This window comes from Polyodon spathula, chromosome 35, assembly GCF_017654505.1.
Source record: "Polyodon spathula isolate WHYD16114869_AA chromosome 35, ASM1765450v1, whole genome shotgun sequence".
Taxonomy (NCBI): Eukaryota; Metazoa; Chordata; class Actinopteri; order Acipenseriformes; family Polyodontidae; genus Polyodon; species Polyodon spathula.
In genome coordinates, this window is record NC_054568.1 from 622,393 (window position 1) to 642,099 (window position 19,707).

Consider the following 19,707-nt stretch of genomic DNA (forward strand, 5'->3'; position numbering starts at 1 on the left):
GAATTCCAATTCAAATGTCATGACTTATTTAAGGTGGTATGGCTAGATTACAATTTTAGATAGCTTTGGTTGATGTTTAATTTATCAATTCCTGCATCAAAACTTAATGTTATTTTTTGTATAATTGATTACATTTGTATTCAAACATAAAGTACAAACATAATCCAATAAAATCTAAAATTGTAATCCACTTTAAATAAATCGTGACATTTTCATCAGCATGTAAACCAAGCCATTGATACTTTTCCTTGTGTGTCTATGTGAAGCACTTTGTGGCAGCCCCCGTTAAAAGCGCTGTAAAAAAACCGACCTTTACTGCTAGAAATGAGGGTAGTTCAGGTTTGAGGCTTGTTACATTTATGTGTAGCCCAGTGGTAAAATGCTACTAACGTATATACAGAAATTCCGTATAGACTATATTTAGATGGCTTTAGGACCTGTTTTGCAGCAGCGAAGACACAGAAGGAGAAGAGGTGTTCTCATGGCCAATGAGGCGTCGTGTGTTAAACTGATCTCCCGAGAGCCAATAGAAATCGCTTTTATTTCTTTTGAGTTCACGTACCAAGCTCGTGTTTTATTTTAAGCAGCGTAGGTTTGTCATTACGAGTTACTTTCTTTAGGCATTGGTATATACAGTATTGTTAAAACAACATATTGTATTGCAAAATTTAAGTTCAAGCACCGTTAATACGTGCTTGAAATGAAAGTAAAGAGACAGTGACTAGATCGTAAAATAAACGAAGCAATTGAGAAGCGGCTGGAGAGAGAGAGAGAGAGAGAGAGAGAGAGAGAGAGAGAGAGAGAGAGAGAGAGAGAGAGAGAGAGAGAGAGAGAGGTTTGCCGTGATCCAGACACCGCAAACAATCGAGAGCTGCAACTGGGAGAAGCCTTTAGGAATTGTGAGTTTTCCCACAAAGCGTTTCCTTTAAAATAGCAAGCGTAACTGTGTTCTCAATAAGCTTGTGAAGGGGCCATTTTGTTTTATTTTTAGGCCACAGCGTATCCGAGCCACGATTCAGGCCTGCAACAGTGTTTGTTTGTTCATCTGTCTACATGTGTGTTACACTAGCGTTTATTTTGAATTGAATATATCAGAAGAGTACCTTCGAGTTAAATACAACTGAAGCATAGAGCTATTAGTTACTGTTTAGTGACTTACAATAAGTTACATTTTGGGGATAGTATTTTGTTGTTGGCACTGTTTATATTGTATGTACAATTTACTTACCTGCAGTTCATTATATTAGTTCAACTTGAATCCCCTTTATAAACATTAGTTTTATGTAAAAATCAGTTCTGTGTGTGAGTGTGATTTTATTAGTTGTATATTGGTCTTGCTTAATTTGCATTTGTTATATGTTGAATATAAATTACTGGGGACGTGTGCCAATAATAGGGGAACCACGTGACCATCAGGTGGAGGCATCGCTAAAGAAGAAAAGTAAGTGTGCTAATTTGTCTGGTAACAGTGTGCAAAAACAAAAGGACCATTGGTTCTGGGATAATAGATAAGAATCCAGGGCCCTTACTGTTAGGTGTGTGCAAGGCCTATTTGTGTAGGGGTAAGTGAGACAAGTGTTACAAATGCAAGGATTCGAATAAAGTTAAAGCAATGAAAGTCTCCCAATAAACCTGTCTAATCCAAGAAGGAATGTCATTTTACTCATTTCTGATAGCACAGGAATGCTGAGCTTTGACACAGAATTGATTCTGAAGAAACTGTTTGCATGTTTGGAATTTGTGTGTTGCTCTCCAGAGTGCATTTCTGTTCAGAAACAAAATCCTAAGAAAGCATCTAAAAACCTCACAACTCTACTCTACTGGACTGGACTGTATGGCACCCTATTGTATCTATACTGTACTTGTGAGGTGCACCCTTCCCTCCTGTAAGGAGAGGGGGTCATTAAACCAGATTTAGACAGGATCCCAGACAATCAGACACAATGGAAGACAATGATGGGATAAATAAGATCCAATATTTATTTGAGGATTCTTTGAACGAGGGAACACAGAAGAAAAATGTAAAGCAATGTAATTTAAATGTTCCAATATCCCACATGACTCTGTCCAGCATGACATAGGGTTTTTCTGTTTCTCCTTATCTTTTAGTACAGTATTATGTGTTGGATTATTTTGCGAAGGATGGAGGGCTTGCTGTAATGTGGTTGAGGAGACTGCAATGTGCTGAATATTGTTTGTCCAATTCTTGTACCTCTTCATCCGACCTCAATGATCCCATTTAGATTTTGCAAATAATTTTTCCCCTGACCCTACCTAGTGTGAAAAGCCCTTAACATTAATTGGATCTTAATTGGACCTGAGAATGATTTTCCTCTTTCTTTTTTTAGTAATATCTGTGGATAAGACCTATGCTGTGCAGTGTGTATTATGTGGATATTGGAATATTGCACACTTTAGGTCATCCTTGTCTTTGCCTGATGTGGAGAAATGGATTCATGCCTTTAATACATCAAGGCTGGACTATTGTAATGCCTTGCTTGCTGGTGTTTCTTTAAAATCAATGCATCGGTTGCAGAGTGTAAAATTGTCATGGATGCCTTTGAACAAGACCCAGAAAGCATGAGCATATATCACCAATCTTGGCATCATTACACTATAACTACAGTATAAATGACAAAATATTGCTGGTGACTTTTAAGGCTTTGCATGGCCTTGGCCCACCTGTGTCAAGGACGTGCTTAGCCTTTATTTTCCGCAGTGGAACTTGCGGTCTGCTAACTCTGACTCTATTCTACTTGTGCCCAGACAAAGCTGTGCAATATGGGTGACTACATAAAGACTTATTATTATTATTATTGTAGGTGTTATATACTTTTTTTGACAAATAAGAAAACTTGCTGTGAAATAAAGAATTGTATCTATTTCAGCCTAATTTTCATATCAGCATACTTGTAGGAATAATGGTATCCTTTCCCCAAATACCAGTTTATTCCATCTGCAAAGGATTCATGGGATCCATTTTTATAAAGACCGTTTAGATTGGACTGATGGCACGATTTATTATTATACCACCAGGCTGCTTTATAAACTTCAGGACACTGCCTTCCAGTTAGGTCGTGATCCTTAGTAGAAAACGGCATGTTGTTATGATGTGTCAGCGAGTCACCTGGGAACAAAATCAAGTCGAAACAAAATGTGTTCCAGTGAATTAAAATAGCTCTTGAATTCAAATGGCTTTTGTATGTCATCTGTACCATTTTGGATACTATTCTAGTTTTCAAGTAGAAATTGATCAATGAGTAAAAGTCACATTAATATTTTATTTCTAAGCAGATGCCCTTATCCAGAGTAGCTTACAATAGGATCAATAACACAAATGACAAGTATCACATTATTTTTACATACAAATTCTGGTACCCTTTTCTATAGCTGGATTTTTAGTGTAGCAATCTAGGTAAAGTACTTGCATGCTCAAGGGTAAAGCAACAGTGCCCCACCTGGGATTTCAACCCACGAATCTCCAGTCAGGAGACACTAGACCCGTGGCATCATGTAACACATGTATGCTTGTGGCGGAGTGTCCCGCCCCCTTTATGTTTATAAGTGTTTTCTGTTATGTAGTGTGTTTAATGTTGGTGTTTATGTATAAAATACATGGGATATAAATATGGGCTGCGAGCACAAGTGTTTAAAATGTATATTTTGTATTTAGGCACGAGGATTGCACAGCACTTCATATGCAAGTAAAATAATATGTGAGCACAGGGAATTGCACTTTTTTATCAATTCATGTGCAGTTGTATCGAGACTCCAATTGAATGACTGATTAGCAATTGAGTCTCGGTACAGCTGCATAAAAGCTGCATGTTTTCACTCACTCAGGGTTGTGTGTTCGTGAGTGGAGAACAGGAGAGAGGAGTTTTTTGGGGTTTTGAGAAATATTGCCACAATTTGCTGGAAGTGCCAGCCCGGTACTTGTTTGTCTGTTCGTCCACAAGTGCAGTGTCCTATTTTGTGTGTTTTGTTTAAATCTTTTTGTTTATTATTAATTACAATAAAACCCTGGATGCCGTAGCGTCACTGATTCACCGCCCTACCATTGTTGTTCTTCGTCCTTGTAATAAAAAAAAAAAAGTGTGTTTTAGAAAGTTCTAGAAATGCGTTCGAGTTGTTTGAACGCAAGAATAAGGAGCTTGAGCCTGAGGTGCTGCCTGAATGGGATGAAACCATTTATAGTGATGGGGCACAAGAATTAAGAAAGGGCGGAGGGCTGCCAGAATCTTCGTTTAAACTATTGAAACAAGCAAAACCTGAACAATTAACGACATGTCTAAAGAAAGTACCAGTTGGTAATAAAGATCCAATACGAGCATTGCAACGTAGATTATGGATTGTGTATACGGCTTACCGTATTAAGGATGAGGAGTTGGAACAAGTAAAAAAAAAAAAAAAGGCAAGAACGGCAAATAGTAGAATTGTCTGATGCAATGGGACGTGCATCCCTTGCACAGGCACAGTGTGATGTTTTGCGAGGAAAATTACAGCAAACGACAGGAATGGCAGAGAGGGCTGCGGTGTATATTGCTAAAGTTAATGCTAAAAAAAAGAAAACGCCGAGTAAGAAAAAGATCCGTGCGTTCGTGGCTAGTGCAAATGTAGCAGGGTGGGATCCGGAACGATGGGATGGTGACATTTGGAGCTCGGACACGGATGACCGGGACTATATTTGGGACCCGGATAATCCTGACCCAGATCCAAATGATGAACCAGACCTTGAATCCAAACCACCCCCTTTGCAAGCTAAACCTATTGTTAGACGCAGACAAGTTGCTGGTCCACAAGGCAACATAATAACTGCTCAATTGTCTACTGAGGATTACACACAACAAGAGCGACTTGATATCAGAGAACGATATCGTCAAAAGCAAGGTGAACCAATTGATAAATGGTTGTTACGGTTATACGATACAGGAGCAGGAAATGTACGTGTAGATGTCGGTGATTACTCTGAGTTTTTGGACTTGAGCACAGATCTCATTATTAGACAGTGGTGCAGAGGTTTTCATAACCGAATGGATGGAAATAATGGTGATACTAATCTCCTTACTTTAATGGCAGAAGGAGCAAATGAAAAATATCCTACATTGCAAAGTTGGCCTGAAATGAGGGGTTCATGGGGAACTTTGAGTGAATGCATACAGCGCTTACGGGAGTTAACTATGAGAGAAGCTGTGTATACCGGACACGCGCATGAAGTAGATGAGTTCCCTTTGACTGCTGGTGCACGCGCTGCTGTAATACGAGACGCGCCGCCACCATATAAGGGAGCCATACTGGCTTTATTAATATCAGAAGTGGGCACAGAGGTAGGGAGAGTGGTAGTTAAAATTAGAGAACTGGGTGACTTAGGAGACTGGAGCACACAGGAAGAAAAGAAAGAGAATACACAGTGGACATTCCGTGGTAACTACTAAGGGAACCAGGGGAACGGGGGGGTGGTAAAAAAAAAAAAAAAAAAAAAAAAAAAAAACCCTCAAAGACTTGTGGTCTAAATTAACATGTCAGAGGTACCAATTGTCCTAAACAAAGGAGATAGCACAATTACTGATAAAACCATGTAATATGAATGATGTCACAGAAGTAAATAAACCCTTAACTAACACAGCTAGAGGAATAGGAGGGTTTGGGTCCACGGACATTAATGGAGCTAAAGTGTGGGTACAACAGGCGGAAGGACCGCCACAATCGGCAGATGTGATTGCAGTAGGAAAAGATAATACGGTAGCAATAATGAAACCTGGTGAAGAGGGCTGGGAACATGTCCCAGCTACTAAATGTTATATAAGAGAAAACTAATGAGTTGTGAGTGTGTATGTTTGTTTGCAGATTCACCATGAAGCACTGGGTATGGTGAACGAAGGCGATATTGGCAGTGGTGGGGATGCTGCAGGCCTGGTCTCCAGGACATCAATTAACAAAGCTGGATCGGGTCACGCTGAGCTGGAATAACTACACCAAAACCCGAACCCAAGATAACTTCACCTGCAATGGTAATACAAAGTGTTCATTCGCCAACGTCACTGGGACACTGTGGTGCTGTAAAAATTGCAATGTCGACAATTGACCGGCGTGTGTGGTGACGGCAGGTACCTGTGTGAATGTATCAAGTCATGTTTCCCTCTGTGTGGCAAATCGTACCTCACTTACATGCTTACAAAACATTACTGATCAAATATGTCCTAATAAGACGATATGGATAATGAACGCTACCAAGATAACTAATCGCACCACATATTTGTATGACATCTGGGTTATGCCTGATCGACCAAAGAATATGAATGCTCATGTAATACCCCTCATACATACATGTACTCGTATGGCACATCCTCTAGTCTCAACTCATGTGCACTTTATGATTAAGTTTCCTCCACTTCCTGAATGTACCTGGCGTACTAAACGTGCCTGGTATGATACCCTACTGGGGGGAACAGGGACTGGACTAGGACTCATGAACACAATTGACGGACAAGTAACGGCACATAAATTGCAAAATGTGGGCTATAATACTCGGATGGCCCTGGATAAAATTGTACAGTGGATGCCCGACGGTGCGCTCATGCATGTGTATCAAGCGTACTGGGACCGAGTAGCATCCGAGCTGGTCATAGACATAACTAACGTAACTCTACAACAGTGGCAGAACATTACCAAGTGGATGAACTGGACAGAATGTACATTACAAATGTTATATGCATCTCATCAACGTACCAAAGTACAATCATTGATTCTACGACAAAGTAATCATGAATATAAAAAAATTTGGAATATTTCAGAGTTATGGGTGAATGTGGTAAAAGAGTCTACTATGTGTAACAAAACTATGTGTATAGGGAGATATGTTACGCATAATGTAACGAGAGTGACGCCTGTATGTAAGTACTATGTGCATCCTATAATTGCTGGGGGAGCTCACTGGTATCTTCAGGTTACAGGCATGTGGTTGGATACACATACTAATCAGACATATGATTTACTAGATTGTGACAAGACAGACCAAGGCATGGTTTGCTTATTAAGGACAGGATATACTAACCCGTGTTTTACAGACGGACAGGGGTTGTGTGAATGGAGACGTGAGCCGTTGAGGGAAATTTTGCACGAAGTTGGCCCTCATAAATTATGTGTAAGTACGGTGCATGCCCATCCACAACTTACTTATGTGCCTTATTCTGGGTGTTTATCAGACATATATCTTTGGCATTGGGGAAATGATACTTATTTGTTAACCAATCATTCTCAGCAAGAGCTTCTCACCAGGATCCAGTGGGAAGTTCTGCATTCAGGAATTCACATTTCCCTGCAAAAACATCAAGTATTGCTGAATCGATCGTCTGAATTAGTTGACTTAGCAAAACAACATCAACACAATGCTACTGTATTAAAAATTAGAACGATAATGGCACAAAATACCATCTTAGGGTTAGGGAAAGTTATTGAACGTAATGCACAAGATGCATGGTGGTCCATATTTGAGGGATGGTCACCAAAGGCTAAAGGAACATTAAATATATTAATCCATCCCATCTTAATATTATTGGGAATTGTATTTCTTCTGTGTGTATGGCAAATATGTTTATGTATCTATCTTCGTAGAATTACACAGCGAACAATGTATTTGGCAGTGCATAGATGAATCTCGACCGAAGGACCGAATGTAATAAAAAAAAAGTGTGTTTTAGAAAGTTCTAGAAATGCGTTCGAGTTCATCTTTGCCCTTGCCCTATAATAACCCCATATCTTATATAACTTGTTTTTGTCACGTTTATATAACTTGTTTTGGTTAGAATGTTCTAGGGAAAGGAATAGTTTATTCAGAGGGCCGAGCCTCGAGGGAGTGATCTGGCCAATTACTCTCTCATGCAAAAGCCTAACTTGGTAAGTTATAAAGGACGGGGTTCTCCTCTGCTCTGATGAGAGTCAGCCGTGAGGATTAGCGCGCAGTCCTGCTCGGTAATTTCTTGGAGACAGCTGCTTTCTCTTACCAGGGTCGAAGGGCTCTCCCGATCCGCTTGGAAGGGTAAGAATTAGTTCAGTTGCGTCTCATGGATTGTCTTGATCTGTGATTAATATAATCTTTGTATGTAACCTTGTTGGGTTGTGTCCCGTTACGGATATCGTTATTCGCAGTATAGCATCTGTGTATGTAACTGCGTGTGTGTGTGTGTGTGAAATAATAAAGGACCTTTTAAAATTACTCTGTGAAGTAATTGCCTTATTTACTTCCACATTAACTTCCTTTTAAATTTAAAGTAATTACATTTCACACAACAGTCCTTCTTCTGGTCTGACGTCACCCCTACAAAGCCATCCTGTTTGCAATGTTCTTTCTAAAAATGACATTGACCTTTGACCTCTCCTAAAGGTCAAATATAAAACTGGCTTATTACTCCATAGAGAATGCAGATATGGCCATGGTTGTTATGTAACACTTTTAGGAACACTTGCATGCTCTAACAATATTGCCCACTAGAAGGTGCTTATCAAGTTATTGATTTTAAAGTTGACAAATATCAAGCACTAAACCCGCTTCTTCCAGTGATTGTTGAAGTGTTTGGTACTGGTACTAGCATTGCATGGCAGTTCTATTTATTTATTGTTTATAACTTAGGCCTATATAGACAACCAAACAATGAACGTATGATTTGGCCGTACCGTAACATATATTATAACAAATATTGAAACTCTTACAAAATATATATATATATATATAATATATATATATCATATATATAGTCTATATAGATATATATTATATATATATATATTAGTATACTAACAAGTGGTAACTGTTTCAACTTAAAGTTTCAAGACATCACTTGGTTTCTTTTTTAATTATTGATAAGAGCTAACCACACAGAGAAGACCTCTTTGACTTTGAATCAGTTTGCAGCTGTTTTAGAAATGGACTGGGATTCTCCATCTTCAGCAAAATCAGGCCAAATTTGACACTCTGTCCTTTGCTGCTAACAAACTGCTTGTTTTTAGACTTGAGTCCTGTGTTTTAACAGACTGTGTGGTTTCTGAATTTTGTTTTAGTCTTGTCATATTGCTGTGTGTTTTTAACAAACTGTTTGTTGTTTGTCTTGGTGTATTGCGTGTGCTTTTATTTTGTTTGATTGTTCTTCATTTTAATGGCTTCCTTAAAGCATTTTTCCTTTCTGTTTTAGTAAAATAAATTGCTGGTTATTATTCCAATCCCCTTGTTGTGGTGTCCATTCCTGGGTGTTGGTTGGTCAGTGGTGTGGCTCCCCTCCAGAAAACACTTGAACCTGCTGTTTAATAGGGCTGCATTTAGTTCACAGTTTAGATCAATTCCACAGGCATAACCCTTTGCTGGCAGGGTCAGAATCTACATATTAGCGTGCCCTGTGACCTGTATTTTCAAGGAGTATCAGGGCTATACAGTCTCTTTATTGCACCAGGAAAATAAAAACAAAACTTACCAGCAGTACCACTTGTAAATTTACCCAGGAGGAGTTTATAGTTCTCGGATTCATCCAAGATGTGAAAAGACTCGTACTTTGCAAAGGTTTTTACACGTTCAAAGTCTTCAAGATCAATGCGTAATTCATGAAAACCTTTAAGAATAACAATGCTCAATGTTAGGAGCAAGGTACTTCCAACTGCACTTAACAGAGCGGCTTTGAGGCTTCTAAAAACATGAACAAAAGTGTAAAACTGAGAAGTGAGAGATCAGAGAATCAGTTGATATTCTGTATGTTCTGTTTAATTATCTGGTATAGTTTGCTGTCACCAGGGCTGCTGATAAGACAAACAAAATCTGGATTTCTGAATCTGCAAAAGTTTACAAACTTTCCCTTCGCTGAACTTCTCTGCAAGCCAATCTACTCCCGGTGTCTTTACTAAATGTACAGATTGACAGAGATCAGCTGCATGGCGTTTAGATTAGGACTGGCACATAGTCAGCAGAGATCCATCAAACAAACTTGCCAAAATGAAGACACACAGTGAGTGCAATGAATTTACCTGTTGTTAATAAATGAATGTTCTCATTTCCCAGCCAAAACTCTGTCTGCTTGTAGCCAAACCCCCTCTTGTATGAATTCCAGTCCTGAAAGAAATCCACTGATCCATCCATGCGTCTCTGAAATACCTGCAGTGGCATCAATAACAAGTTTGAGAAAGAAGTGCAGTGTAATACATGAATGGACAAATTAATACAAATTGATTAAATATTTTGAATGAATAAAAGTCACTCATCAGCCAGTGGTTTCTGAACCTATTCAAAATGGACACACTTGAAAAATAGGGGGTTGTTTTAAATTGGACCCCTGACCACAGTTTGGAAGGAAAGAGGGAAGAGTTTGTGAGATCATCACTTACAAGCCAGCCTCCTCCGTCTGTGTGCATGTCACAGAACACACTGATGGGATTGTTGCTGGCTGTGTACACCGTGTACCAGCCACTCACTGTGTTTCCTTGCTCCAGCAGCTCCTTACAGTTCATAGCACCTGCATTGATAGGAAACAGTGTGTCAAAAATAAACAGGGTATGTCTAAATGTAAAGGACAAAGCCCTTACTATGTTACTACGCTATGTAGTGTAAGAATGAAGTTGAGTGGTCATTTAGATTTAAAACTACTTCTCAAAAATAATTTGTTTTTATATAGTAATGCAACAGAGCCAGTACACAGCCACTGGCATAGGGGCAGCAGTGTAGATACCCTGTTACAGCTTCATTTCTTTAATATGCAAAAAATATAGATTAATGTTATTTAACTGGCAATTTAACTTAACAGTTTTATTTATTAGAGCATGGCAATGTAATAAGAATAAAAACACTGGATAAAAAAACAACTGCTTAAAATAATTATAATTCGTAACGGGATGCCAAAGGGATTTTTAAAACTGTGCATATACAAGAAGGTAAACCTAAACACAAATAAAACAATAAAATGACTATCATAAGTAACAGGCTTTTCAATTAAATTGGTCTGCTGTAGTTCGTGTTCTATACACAATTGAAAATAAATCCTTATATAAGACAGGAAAGCGAGTAAAAATAAAAAAGGTCATTGCCGAGATATGAATGGATGCACTGTTTATAAATCCTGTGCTTTTACTAAATAGATAACTGCGGTGAGAAACAGAAAGTTATTGATATGATTGTGATATAACTGTATTATTGGTGACAGTGGAATGAAATTGGGAATATTTGCATGAGACTGAGCTCTGATGTCTCACCCTTAGCCAATTTTAATATAAATTTGGGATATAAGGAAACTATGCAAATGATCCAAGTTTATTAGTCAGTTTGCCTTGGTGTTTATGTAATGTTCATAAAATTCCACTTACATAAAGTCCTTGTGCAACTTTAATATCTTTAGATGTATACGATATAAGGAAACTGTAAACGGCATATGAAAGCAGAATTCATAAGGTTTTATGTTAATGCAATTCATGAAATCACTCAACAGTAACTGGAGAATGTCATTGAGTTGTTAAGTTGAAGTCTAGAAATTTGAACTGTATTGTGTTTAAACTTCATGAATTCTGCTTTCATTCTACTTTAAAGTTTGCTTTTGTCACCTTGAAACAAACAGGAAGCCAATGCAAGTCTTACAAAACTGTTCATGCCCGTATGTTCATATCTCTTGGTTCTTCTTAGAACTCTGGCCACAGCAGTTTTACTAGAGGACCCTAAATAAAAGATTACTCTGGTGAAAGTGTTTAGTTAATCAGTTCCATTATCTTTTTAATCTCCACTCACTTGTTTGAATTGGACATAGACAATCTCCCTTTTCCCCTGTGGAAAACATAAATCAAGTTACTTACAGTTTGGTGAAATGTTAATGTTATTTACACACGCTTACAGTATCCTTTTTGTACAGTTATATTTGATTGGTATTGAATTGATAGATCACCTTTTCTTTCATGATAATGATACACCTAACACTGATTAAGGTCTTAGTCACTTAACTACCAGCCACTTGCCTTTGGCTCCTGCTGGGCCTGGATTTCCATTGTGTCCATGGTCACCTTTCACTCCTAAAACACGCAGAATAAAAGAGTTCAGCAAACAGACTTCCTGCTACTCTCTCTGGACCTCCAAACACGCCTCTGTTCAGGGCGATCGTGAAACAGAAGAAATGTCGACATGAAGGGAGTCCTGAGAGGACTTGAACAGCACACAATTGACAATGTGCAATTTTATACAATTCAATGATTCTGTTCACCTTTGTCACCAACTGGACCCATCTTCCCCGGTACTCCAGGGTCACCTTTCACTCCTATAAAAGAATACAAGGCATTTTAGAAGTACAGTCGACAACTATTTAATGTATACTGGGATTACTCAAGCTACTGCCTATAGAACAGAGTTCTGACTGCTTCTCAGTCACATGTATTTTGTTTCTTAAGTGTGCAGTGCAATGCAAAGTTGAAAGGAAGGGGGGAGAAATCAACAAAAAAACAGAAGGGAGACCGCATCAAAACAAGGACAACAACTCAGGTAAGACAACCATTAAATGTATTTATCTAAATGCTAGAAGTATCAGAAACAAAATTCTAGAACTTGAAGCTACTGCACGAACAAGTAACTATGATGTGATAGGTGTTACTGAAACTTGGTTTTCTGAGAGTGATGGGGACAAATATAATATTTGTGGGTATACACTGTATAGGAAAGACAGGCAGGACAGAACAGGTGGAGGGGTAGCGCTATACATAAGAAACAGTCTTGAAGCCCAGGGGTTAAACCTGGACAAAGAAAATAAAGCAGAATCAATATGGGTCAGAATATTGGACAAAAATTCAAAGGGCATAATAATAGGAGCATGCTATAGACCGCCAGATTCAGACAGTGAGCAAAATAATCTGTTATACAATGACATTAGAAATGCGTGTAGCAAAAGAGAAGCCATACTAATGGGGGATTTCAACTTCCCCCAAATAAAATGGGAAAACCTGGTGGGTAGCACGAAGGATGAAATAGAAATGGTGGAAATGACAAATGACTGCTTCCTAACACAGTTTGTCAAGGCACCGACTAGAGGGGAGGCATGCCTTGATCTAGTCTTTTCAAATAGCGAAGATAGAATAACTAAAACAGAGGTCAGAGAACCACTGGCAAACTCAGACCACAACATGGACTCATTTGAAGTGTTTTTTAAAACCCCAAAAGTAATGACTAAAGCTAAGGTTTACAATTTTAGAAATGCAAACTATGAAGGTATGAAACAGAGACTAACAGAAGTAGATTGGAATAAAATAGAGAAAACACCCACAGAAGAAGGATGGTTGTTCTTCAAAAATGTAGTACTAGAGATGCAAAACAATTACATCCCTAAAGTAGCCGAATGGCCTTCTCTCGTTTGTAAACTTTCTTTCGTTCTTATGTTCTGAAGTGAATCTACAGTAGACTGGTGCAATTGAAAGGCACTGATCTGTCTACAAGCTCTACTTTAGGTCACTTGCTGTATAATTTAAACAGTTACTGTACCTTTACTCCCCGCAGGACCCTGATCCCCTTTACTGCCTGGGGCCCCCGGAATGCCATTGGTCCCCGGCACCCCATGAAGTCCTGGACACCCCTGGAGGAAAGTCAGCCTCTCATTGTCATTCAGACCTACCAGCTTTACCTCTGGAACACAAGAGAGGAGTGCAGATTCAGAGAGGAGAGCTGCACTGACAAAGGAATGAAGTGGAACTCAAAGTGGAAGTTCTAAAACTAATAGAGTGGACAAGTCAGCCAGTTCATTCAGAGATACAAACATCTCAAGCGACGAAAGAACCTGCATCTGAAACAGCACCAGGTGCAGAGCATTAGAAGTAGTAATGAAGAACTGCAAGATGAGCTGAAATATTGAAAAAGTGAAGCTGCATTTGAGCTCTTTCTTTATTTTAGTTATTGGCACTTAAGGAACTGTATACTGTACATCAAATAGATGTATAACTGTACAAGGGTTCAGACCTGGAACAAATAAAATTATATTTGCTAATCATTGGAAAATATCAAGTATTTCAAGAAGTTTTTTTCAGAAAGTATATATATATATATATATATATATATATATATATATATATATATATATATATATATATATATATATATATATATATATATATATATAAAAAAAAAAAAAAAAATATTGAAACTGCTTCCTAATTTTACATTTATATTTATAAAATTTAATATTTCTGCTTGAGAGACATGTTGGAATTAGTCACTGATGATGGTGAACAAGAACAGGAGTTAATTACGGAATTTAGGATCATCATTAGACTTCAATTACTGTCACAGTTACATATTTGAAAATGTTAAAACATATTTAAATATAATTCACGTTTAAGTTTCTTCAAATATTTACTTCCTGCAAAAGATATGTAATATTATACTTTATATGTATAATATTTACTTTGTGAAAAATATTTCAATTAATTGCAATAATTAATTTCCCCAGGTCTGATCAAATACAAGTATAACTTCTGTTGCTAATAATCACCACATTTAAATGATATTGCAGTGAAATGTGTACATGAAGTGACATTTTAAATGCAGTAACAGTTCTTACCAGGGCAGGTTTGTTCAGCATCGTAGTGTGAAGTACAGCACAGTATGAGTAACAGAGTCATCATTGCATTCGGGAGCAGCATTCTTCAAGCCTCTTTCTATTGTAGGTTTGTAACACTGTGAAGTTCACTCTGGTGAAACACTGTTTTTATACTCAAGATTTGTTAACATTGTAAGACCTGTCCTCATTCCTCAAATATGTCTACAATTGGGTTTAAGCAGTTTCCACTCAGATATCCTTGGGAATAAGCCTAAAATGTTCTTTTTGTTTCCAAAATATCTTATCTCTCAAGCATTGGAATGTATAACAAAGGCATACTGCTTACAAACAGCTCAAAATTAAATAAAGAGCCATTGTTTTTACTTTGGGAGTTCTCATGATTCATGGTAAAGTAAGGTTGAGGTTATGGCCTGCAGCTGTTACAGAATTGGGAAATAAATAATTAAATATTTGCGCTGTAGTCCGACTATGCCACAATTGAATTGCACCCCAAAAATATATTAAGAAAATGAGAGGTGGCGAGAGAGGGTAATTACCGTAACAGCACGAACACAAGAAAAAGTATAAACATTTATTTAAAACAGGGATTTGTTTCAGTTCTCAAATATATTGCACATGTTCAGTCATTGTTGACGTTTATAATAAACAAAGATAATTATACAATCACATCATTTAACATGACCATATTTCTACTAGATAAACAAATTCTTCAAATACTTCAGTTTGTTATGTTTCCATTTGTTCATTCGCAGTTAGACATCAAACTGATATAACATAAACTCAATAGCAGCAACTCATTTCAAGCAATGTTGTATTATTTTGTATCTACTTGTATTCAAATACATACACACAAATGCACTAGCACAAAACTATGGGACACAGTTTGTGTCATTTTATCCATGAAAAGCAAAGTAAGTTTTTAGTTTCGTCCACAAAATTATTTAACATAAAATTAACATTTTGTGGGACAAAATTGCAATTACTTTTTGTTGGTGTGGCAATGTCGCCTCTGTGTGTGTTTCAGTGTTGCATGTTATGTGTAGTGTGTTAATGTTGGTGTATAGTCATTGGTACAGGGTATATAAATGGGTTTGTGTAAAATGAGTGGTTTAAAATGTATATTTGTATTTAGGCACGAGGATTGCACAGCACTTCACGTGCAGGTAAAATGTAATAATATGCGAGCACGGGGAATTGCACTTTATTAATTCACGTGCAGTTGTACCGAGACTCCAATTGAATGATTGATTAGCAATCGAGTCTCGGTACAGCTGCATAAAAGCAGCATGTTTTCACTCACTCAGGGTTGTGTGTTCGGTGAGTGGAGAACGGGTATGGAGAGGAGAAAGTAAAACGAAAAGTAAATCATAATATCAGCTCATCGTGTTTGTCTGTGCTGTCTGTTTTGTTTGTACATTTTTTGGCTAAAGTGTTGTGTCCTGTGTTTTGTTTGTCTTTCAACCTTTCAACCGTCTGTTCATTCATTAAATGCTAAGCGCAACCACGCGCTCAGCTTCACTAAGGTCCACCTCTCTGTTTATTTTGTGTTGGTTCCTGGTTCTGGTAAGACATCACCCACTAAAGACGTCTTTATGACAGTTGGTCGCAAGACTCGTGACATCATCATTTGCATACTGTGTCACCCCTGTCAAAGCGGTGCATCATGGGAAGCCAACGAGTTCCAGTGGTGTTCTCTATAATGTAAAGTCTGCTTCATTTCCTATTCCAAGCTTTCTCTTTTGAAAATGATTGCATTTCTTTTTATTTATTTTTTTAGCAAGATTTGCCTGGATTTATTTAGAGACACCAATGTTACTATTTCTATGATCGATGTTTTCATTGGCCTGAAGTGCTGTCAGAAATTGCCAGCTGTCATGAATATTCATGAGCAGACAAGATGGGGGAGTGGTTCATTCTTTGTCAGTAATCGAGATTGGATTGCAGTTCCTTGATTGCGGGTTATTAGGTCTGTTTTTATTATTATCATTATTTATATGATTTCCAGCAGTACTACAATTAATAGGCTTACTAATGCCGCCGAGGTGTTCCACATTGTTGTGGCAACACAGTTAAAAAAAAAAAAAAAATAATCTCATTTTTCAATTTATTTCAATGTAAATTTCTAAAAGTTTATATTGTTACATTATATAAATTGAATTTTGCCTTTTGTGGATGAAATGAAATACATTTGTTTTTCTTTTTGTGGGATGAAATGCATGTTGTAATGTATTTTGTGCACAAAAGCCCTTTCATGGACAAAATGGTGCATGACACAAAGGCGCCCCATACAAAACAGAAAGTTCCCAAATCGACAAAAAGGCAGGCTTTCCAATGCACGACAAATGTGATTTACTAATTGTGCAAAGATATTGCAAAGTGTTGCAAACCTATTGTAAACTTTATTTTTACAAATGGTTTACTAGACCAAGAAGCTTGGAGGTCTTATAGTCCATTTGGACCTCAGGTTTGAAAACAATAATAATAATAATGTTTTCAAACCAGTAATTGCTATAAAATGTTAACTTATGAAGAATAATCAACAATTCATGACCTAAACTGTGTTTTTCATGAACTCATTACATCACCTTGGGTTCCACATCCTGCCATTTCAAACCAAACACTGTCCAGTTTGCAGCTGTACATTCCTTCCTTTAATGTATCATGTTATTCACAAATGTAATTATTGGTTGATTTTTTATTTATTTTTTTGTTATGCATCAATACAATTCTTAGTTTGTGTTTTCTTTGTTTTATAACTTTCTGAGTTATTCTAAATTTTTTAAATAGCCCAAATTCTGGGCCAACTTTTTGTAATAGCCTATATTCTGAACTTGTTCTTCATATATAGGCCTACACTGTTACATTGGTATGTGTCTAATATCTTCTTTCAGCTGTTACACTATTACTATTTCACAGTTATTCAAATAATTTTCAGATTCCTCCAAAAAGGAGCAGAAACAATCCAGGCCACGAAGCCAAAGAGGTAAAACAAAAAAGTTTTCATTTAATTTATGTCAGTGGCGAGCTATAAGTGAAAAGCTATGTGACAACAATTTAGTATTATTGCAAGTCAATTATTCTATTTGATGAATTCAGTTATAAATAAGATTTAATATGTTAATTATTGAATGATGGGGATCCACGCAGGAATGTAAAGCCAAATGTTTATCTAAAGCTGTCACTCAGCACTACCAAGCATATGTAACGGGTATACGGACAATTTAGCTGTCACTAATTCGCTCCTTATTATATTGTTACCAGTGTCAGCAATCAATAATACAAATGCTTCACTTCAAATATAACAAATATTTTGCTGTAATAATAATAATAATAATCTCTCTTTGTTCAACTCAGAGTTGTTTGTTGTCTGGGTAGCTATAGGTAAGTGCTGCAGATATTACCAGGTAGTTATGTGTGTAAATGAATTCTACTTAGTCCACATTGGTTTATTTTTTGTTCTATAATTTAACGTTATGTCATATGTCTCCATATTTTGGTCTATGTGGGGTAATTGGCTTGATTACCAACCTTATGAAGAAACCCATGGGTCTTTGCCCCTATGTTTTTCACTGTGGTTAGATTTCACAAAAAAAAAAAAAAAAAAAAACAGCCAGCCTGTCTGGCACTGCAGGTATTCTACGTAAATATTTACTGTAGGCCTCGTTCAGTTCCTAATGGCCTTGTTTAGATAGAACAATAACATTAAGTAGAAATCGAGATTCATTCACATTTTAGAAGATTATCTTCTAAGTGTGGTATCTTCAATATATATATTCCAATAAGGAAGTAAACTGAGACAGCCACATAGAATTGATGTGTGAAAGTAGCCCCTGGTTTCTATTGATGTTTGTTCATTAACTTTGCTATGTTGTTAGTAACATGTTATATTTTTGTTTTGTTTTTACCTTTTTTAAATTAAGTTTATTTCAAAGTATTTAATTGTATGTTAAATTATTACAACATATTAGTGCATCTAAAAAAAGTGAGCAGTCATATAAAAAGTTCTATTCTTTGTGTTTTCCAAATAAATATAGGTCCAGATTACCTGGAATCATTTTGGGATTGATCCGAAATGAAAAACCTGCTGGAGTTTTTCAGAAATCACAAGAAAATCAGCCATCTAAGTGAGTTGCTTGATGCTTTTCTCTGGGCTTTTAAAAAAAAAAAAAAAAAATTCATAATATTGAAACGTAAAATACGCTCTGGGTATGCTCTATTAAGCTTTTCTTTTTACTATATGGAGTACTTTTATGTAGATGAATGACAGTTGAAGTAAATTTCATTTTAGCACCATAATTCCTACATTTTATTATGTACACTGTTAAGGAGTAAACAGCAATCATGTTTAGGTTTATATAATAACAAAAATAAAATGTATTCTTTTACAATCTTTTATTTTTTCTACAGGTATTTAAAATTGTAGCTGAAGTTAATCGATTAACTTTTTGGTTTTGTAGGAGGAGGAAGAGGAGGAGTGCCGTCTAGTATATCGATCCAGATGTTGAGATTGAATACCTCTGTATACCTCACAGTATTTAAAAAAAAAAAAAAAATTGCCATGATATTTTTAGATTTCATGCATTTGCTCTGTTTTTATTTTATAGTACGCTAGTGTCTATTCAATATGTTTCAACACATTTCTATGTTTACCATAACTTATTTTTACTTTTTGTTATAAGTCAGTTTTCCTTTACTTCGTCAGTATTGTGGATTTTTTGGATAACAATAAAGATGTGATCATTTTTTTCATACTGATTCATGTAAGTATGTCAATTCTTTTTTTTTGTAACACTAGAGCCTTTGTGAACTTAGTCCGAATCAGTGAAAACGTGTGTGTAATTCCCCGCCCATTAAGTGGGCGGGTAATTTAGGTTCCCAACAGTCTGAGTGTGACTGTGAGGCGAGAGTGTATTAAATGGAATGTCCAGACAGTAATTTATGTGTACAGAAATAAAATAATTTATTTTTATTTTCTATACACAACAAAAGGATTAAATAACAAACAAAAAAACAAAATGGTGTGAGGGAAGGAGTGCAGGGGTGAAATCCAAAACAAACTGATGACTCGTCTTTAATTTGTCTTCGTGGTGACCATAAACAAAAAAAAGACAAAAGAAATGTTAGTATTTCAAAAAAAACCCGCTGCACAAAA

The 19,707-nt window shown here is 36.8% G+C and overlaps 1 protein-coding gene across 2 annotated transcripts; it reads right to left on the reverse strand.

The window, feature by feature from the left end:
• Positions 1 to 1,302: 1,302 nt before the first annotated feature.
• LOC121303704 (ficolin-1-A-like) lies at positions 1,303 to 15,056 on the reverse strand. Of its 2 annotated transcripts, XM_041234471.1 has the most exons (8): positions 14,556 to 15,041; positions 13,484 to 13,624; positions 12,219 to 12,272; positions 11,753 to 12,030; positions 10,366 to 10,493; positions 10,009 to 10,135; positions 9,465 to 9,599; positions 1,303 to 3,127 (listed from the first exon to the last, which is right to left on the reverse strand). In XM_041234471.1, the coding sequence occupies exons 4-8, from the start codon at positions 11,799 to 11,801 to the stop codon at positions 2,880 to 2,882; spliced, it is 687 nt and encodes a 228-aa protein (XP_041090405.1). In that variant the 5' UTR covers positions 11,802 to 12,030; positions 12,219 to 12,272; positions 13,484 to 13,624; positions 14,556 to 15,041; the 3' UTR covers positions 1,303 to 2,879. The 2 variants fall into 2 exon arrangements, with proteins under 2 accessions (XP_041090405.1, XP_041090406.1); XM_041234472.1 differs by lacking the exons at positions 1,303 to 3,127; positions 9,465 to 9,599; positions 10,009 to 10,135; positions 10,366 to 10,493 and having other exon boundaries at positions 11,823 to 12,030; positions 14,556 to 15,056.
• Between the last annotated feature and the right edge of the window lie 4,651 nt (positions 15,057 to 19,707).